General features: G+C 37.7%; 1 protein-coding gene across 1 annotated transcript; it reads right to left on the bottom strand.

Moving 5' to 3' along the window:
- Positions 202–5,276, bottom strand: LOC18613299 (type I inositol polyphosphate 5-phosphatase 4). The gene is made up of 13 exons (XM_007050472.2): positions 4,499–5,276; positions 4,311–4,398; positions 3,838–3,906; positions 3,590–3,677; positions 3,393–3,497; positions 2,664–3,291; positions 2,387–2,580; positions 2,134–2,242; positions 1,862–2,010; positions 1,402–1,703; positions 1,214–1,297; positions 752–824; positions 202–651 (listed from the first exon to the last, which is right to left on the bottom strand). The coding sequence occupies exons 1-10, from the start codon at positions 4,526–4,528 to the stop codon at positions 1,478–1,480; spliced, it is 1,686 nt and encodes a 561-aa protein (XP_007050534.2). The 5' UTR covers positions 4,529–5,276; the 3' UTR covers positions 202–651; positions 752–824; positions 1,214–1,297; positions 1,402–1,477.

The raw sequence follows: 5,528 nt of genomic DNA, 5'->3' as shown, positions 1-5,528 counted from the left end.
TGCCTTTTGGAAAAGGCATGCTCTCAAGAATTAGAATAAATAAATTCATTAAAACAGTTAACCCGTCCTCCATTAGTCACTACTTTCTTTCCTTTTCTTTTGCTTTCAGAGAAGAAAATAAGATAACGGTAGAGATAATCAACCAAGCTAGGCAGTTTCTCTTTATCAGGAAAATGATTAGCAGCAACAGAAAAAGCAAGGTTCACATAAATCAAAACTTCTTCTCTTTTATCCACTAGTAATGAGTATCCATCACATCTCCAGGCTTTTATCTCCCAAGACTAGTACAAAAGGAAATGACAATTGATTCCATTATCTCTCTCCTTGGTTTTTTCTTTCAATAAAAAAAGAAGAGAAAAGAACAACAAATAATCTTCCTGCCCTATTTTACAAAAGGGATTCTGATTGAGGCAAAAAATCTCATGTGGAGAGAGCTGGTGAAGCAATCCATTATTGTCCTGTAAATTTCTAAAAAATGTTGTCGAATTCAGACATGAACAAACTATCAACTTGTCCTGCAAATAATTGTTAAGATCATGGATGCCTTGTTGAAGCTGGATTTTTCAATATGGCAGTTAGGAATTTGCGGTGAGGCAACAGTATGCCGCAAAATTGTGGAGTTAGGAATTGTTGACAATGTACAATTTGTACCTGGTGCAACAGGGAAAAAGTCATGTAGAGAATTAGATAAATGAATTTAGGATAGGAAATTACAGCCAAACTATCAAAAGGAAGAAAGTGGAGGACCAACCTTTCTTTTGGACTGTAGGCAACAGAATGTCTTTATCGCCTCCACAATGCGGTTTCCATGGGGCAGTGCCCATCTGTATAATGGGGACCAATCAATAGATAAGAATAAGAACAAGCAAGAGATTTTCTCAAGTTAAAAAAATACTTTAACAGGGAAAGAAGACGTGATTTACAGCAACACTTTCAGAAATTATTCCAAGTACACCTTCCATTCTCTACAGGGAGGGTAAGACTTGACTAGAAAACCTTTTTTTTAAGCAAAAAAGGTCGAGATATCAATACATGGTAGGAAGAACAGTTGAAAGGTATAGGTACATTACAAAAAATCCACCAAAGAAGTCTACATCATGACATTAATAATACATATACTCCTACTATTCTTCCTACTAACAAGACAAATTAGGACCGAGTTAACTTTTCTCTTTATTTCCATTGTGGGCATACATGAAATGAGTAAAATTACCTGACAGATTGTGGAGAGAAAGCAGGGTTGGAATTCCTGAGGAAATTGCACTTTATTCATGAAACCTTCTATGTATAAGATATCCTGTTAACAAGCCAAGGGAACTAGCTTTAATTGTAAGGTTCGCAGGAATAAATTAGCAACAGCAAAAGGATTTAATGTTTAATTCTCTTGTATAGACAAATTACCTTATACATCAGTGTACTTAATCCTGTTTTATTTTCCTCAAGTGTAGCACAAAAGATGAATTGTTCACAGATTCTCTCAAAAGAAACTGAGTTCAGTATATCCATGTGAGTGTGGCAACAGCTCTTCAACCTCAATCCTGGCACTGGAACAACTCATGCTTTTCCTGATTCGACCACGGTTAATAGACTCGACCTCTGCTGCAAATATACTATAAACAGGCCTATGATCTGAGAACTTTGACTCCCCGCGAACATAAGATAACTGATGGAGGCCTCTTCCATACCATAGTATACGATCACACCTTCACAAATTTGAGCTCGCTTACTTGCTTGTATTATCAAATCAATAGTTTTTTATAAAAGCAAAATCATGTGACACTTTCTTCTCATAGACATAAATTCCATAATTCTAATTTTCCCAATTACTTAAAAAAAAATACTAGGTAAATAGGGAGATTACCATGCAGGAGTTCTTCGCTTCTCCTTTGGGTGCCTATCCTCCCCAGCATATCTGTCTGAATTATTCGAATACTTGTATGTAGGAGGGAAATAAATCTTTCCTTCACTCCATCCCTCAAAAACACGGCCTCGCCTCTGCTCTATGCAAAGCTGGAAACCATCAATCTTTCAGATTGAGCAGTTCTCATAGGACTTAAGAGAAGCACAGAGCTCCTTGAAAAATGAACATCAAAATAAATATATAGAATCAATTAAGAAAGGATAAGAACATGCCTGGTCATTCTCTAAAAGTGCCTTCCAATTGCGCATCTCAACCAGAGCCTTTGCAGAACGATATGACAGAGCAATCCGATAATTCAAATCCCCAAGCCAAATAATACGACTGTGCCAAGATATTCAAAACTTAGAATTTTATGCCAAAGGCTAAGACTAAAATTCTAACAAGGCAGGAATTTCTGGGAAATTAATGTGGTATCTTAATCTGACAAGCATTAACGGAGTCAAAATTTGACATATGAATGCTTACTCATGCTCTAGAATCGTTTGGGGAGAATTCTCATCTCCCATACCATGAACCCTGGGAAACCTTGTTTTTCTGAGGATCTCCATAACATCAGAGTTTCTTCGCAGCTCATCACCCTCCTTTTGCCCAGAGGTTAAATGACTACAGACGAAGCAAAAGCTTGTTTGATGCAAAGACATGCTAATTGAAATGGAACCCTGGAAAACCCAAGAAATGAGTATGACACCTCACTGCTAGTTCAACTCTCAAATCAGAGAAAGTTTCATAAGCAAAAATGTACCTTGTTTCCAAGATAACCCATCAATCCTCTGCCAACACAAGATACTTTCATGTTGCGAACATCATCTCTAAGATCACTCTTCACCCATACTGTTAGAAATATCCCAACCATTTGCTTGCTGGCAACCAAACAGTACCTTGAATGCCCCATTTGTCTATTGCTTTCCTCCATGGCAAAAGATCCACCATAGGACATTGGAGAATATTGCGAATACTGAGTGTTACCTGGTGAATCCCCAGGTCCAGTCTCGTCATCAGAGGAACCCCATCTGAAATTAGGGTCATAATCACTTGGTCTATGCCCAAAGATAACACGATCACAGACACTGAAGCGGCGATCAAGCCGGGGTTGTGGCATTACCATGTCATTATCCATTCTCATGCTCCGACTCAAGGATTGAAATGATCGGCGGTGAAAGAAAGATGAAGCTTTCTGCCTTGTTGATCCTTCAAAGTCTGCATCCAGTTCTACAAGCGGATCAGGGATTGGTGAAGGTGTGAGGCAACCACCACTGGTGCCAGGAAGACTATTCAAAGTCTTCCTAATGAGAGCTAGCCATTTCCTGGCCGGTCCATTGTCTTCAGTGCCCAAAACATTACCAGCATTTAAAGGAACAATTTCTTGAAACCTAAAATGCCAAAGGGATCCAAGAAGCTTCTGTCAATATCATAAAATTTTATTGTTGAAAAGATTTCAGATGTAGAAGAAATCTGAATTAGTTTGGCATACCCAAGTACATAAATGTCAGCTGGAGGAGAGGTATGAAGCCAATCTTCAAGATTCAAATAACTAGGAGGAGATTTTCCGGCCACATTCCAAGTAGCTACAAAAATCCTGCGCCCATATGGAAACAAAAAACGCACTGAAAACCAAATCCTATTCACAACAACTCAACACCAGAAAGCAATTAAGAAGGCAACACATACCTATAACTATGCACATCTGTAACTTGCGAACCATCAAGATCAATCTTGCTTCGTCGAACTCGATCAGAATACCTCTTGCTCAATCTCTCTAGCATCCAAGTAACAAGTTAGAAGTTTGTGGAGAAGAAAGTAGAACAGATTGAGGCAATATTAAAAGTTTAATATTGGTTTAATTAAAATTCTGGAGAGGTGAGATAAGAGAGAGATGTGGTCCAAAGCAATCACTATGGTGGTGTCTGATTCCGAACCTGTTTTACTTTTCTTGATAGTGCATGCCTCCCTCTCTGAGAAGTTGTGCCTCCAATCTTCATCAACACCTGAAAAAGAAAAACCATAAAGTTGTTAAAGCTGATGCTCTCTCTCCTCTCTATCAGCAGTGCATCAATTTCACATATTCAAACACCATAAAAAACAAACAATATGGATTTCAGAAAGAGGAAGAAAACAAAGACCAGATCTTGAGCTGCGAATGGCAAGTATCAAACTCCTCACAAAAATTAAAAACCAAAACACATTTTTGTATAAAACAAAGAGTAAAAACATAGAAGTAGAATAATGCAAGTGTCCAGGGTCCAGAAGAATCTAAAATCAAGACAGTTTTCACTTTCAAAAAAAATATCCTTTCGTTGTTCTTGGTATATAAAGGTTAAAGATTCCAAATCCAAGAACAAAATTCATGCAAGAAAACAGAATTAAATGATTTAAAAACCAATCAAATCACCTTGATAATCAACATCATCAGCATGAAAGTCGTCAGCTTTGCTCTTGATATTGAACCACTTCTTGACCAACGTCTTGGGCCATGAAAGCTTCATCGGGAAAATACAATTAACATAATCAGCAATTTCATATTTTACATAGAATGACACAAGAATCAAATGAGCTTTTCTGGCTTGTCTCAGAAATAACCTTGCTCTTCTTGGAGTTCCCATCTCTCATTGTTTCACAGTTTTCATATAGCCTATCCAGATTTGAAAGCGATAATTATGATTTTGTGAAGTTGCTTCTTTTGGCTCAACTATCACTTGATATTCTAAGATGTTTTTGCCTTTGATAAAATGTAAATAAAGACAAATAGAAAAATACAAGAAACAATCTTGAAAACACGGCTTTTCAGGGAGAGGAAGTTCGAGTTCTGTGCGGAAAATAATGGGAGAAAAGTGGGGTAATTTTGAATGATAGCTGATAGCAGAGGCGGAAGAGTTGGGTAGTCCTCTGTTCCCTCAGGTAATGAAGAGAAAATAGGCGAGGGAACAAAGGAAGTTCCAGTTTTTAATCTGCATTACTATTTTATTTTTAACAAAGTGAAAACCAAAAATACCCAGTTGGGCATTTCGTTTTCTTATTTGGTCTTTCACTTATAACTCTTTTCTGCTGGAAGTCTAGGAGAGAAACAGAGGAAAAAGAAAGGAAGAGAAAAAGAACAGAAACAGAAAAGAAAAACTGAAGGAGAATTGAAACGGAAACGAACAGAGAGGGACAACAACTGAAGCGTGGAAGTAAGACTAAGAGATTCTGAGGTTAGAACAAGACAATGTAGGACACATAAAAGAGAGAAAGAAAGAAAGAGAAAGACTGTTTTTTTTTTCCTTTGAGTTGGCTCTCTATTGAAACAAAAACCTCGTTCAGGGTACAGGGCAAAGTATCGAATTTGAAGAGAATAAAGTGCAAGAGAGCTTGGGTTCCTCTCTTCCCTCTCTCTCTCTCTCTCTTTCTCTTCTATTTAATGGAGCCTTTTTTACCCCAAAATCCAAGGCCTACCCAAAAACAAAACAAAGATTGAGGGCAAATGAGCAATGGAGGTATCAGCCACCCACCCACCCACATCCAACCCCTGCCCGGGTCTCTTAATTTTTATTTTTATCAATTCATTTTAACGATTTGTGGTTAGCACTATTTGTTTACCCTCTCTTTGTCTCTTTCCATGTAAACTGTTTGT

This window comes from Theobroma cacao, chromosome 1 (assembly GCF_000208745.1).
Source record: "Theobroma cacao cultivar B97-61/B2 chromosome 1, Criollo_cocoa_genome_V2, whole genome shotgun sequence".
Lineage (NCBI taxonomy): Eukaryota > Viridiplantae > Streptophyta > Magnoliopsida > Malvales > Malvaceae > Theobroma > Theobroma cacao.
The sequence above is the reverse complement of the archived record's forward strand: the minus strand, read 5'-3'. Positions and strand labels throughout refer to the sequence as shown.

Bases quoted from the DNA above. Each gene is read 5' to 3' on its own strand.
- LOC18613299 (XM_007050472.2), bottom strand. From the start codon at position 4,528: ATGAGAGATGGGAACTCCAAGAAGAGCAAG. The intron at 3,498-3,589 runs GTATGTGTTGCC...ATATGGGCGCAG, and splicing joins ACAGATGTGCATAGTTATAG to GATTTTTGTAGCTACTTGGA. The intron at 2,581-2,663 runs GTACATTTTTGC...TGGGTTTTCCAG, and splicing joins TGGGTTATCTTGGAAACAAG to GGTTCCATTTCAATTAGCAT.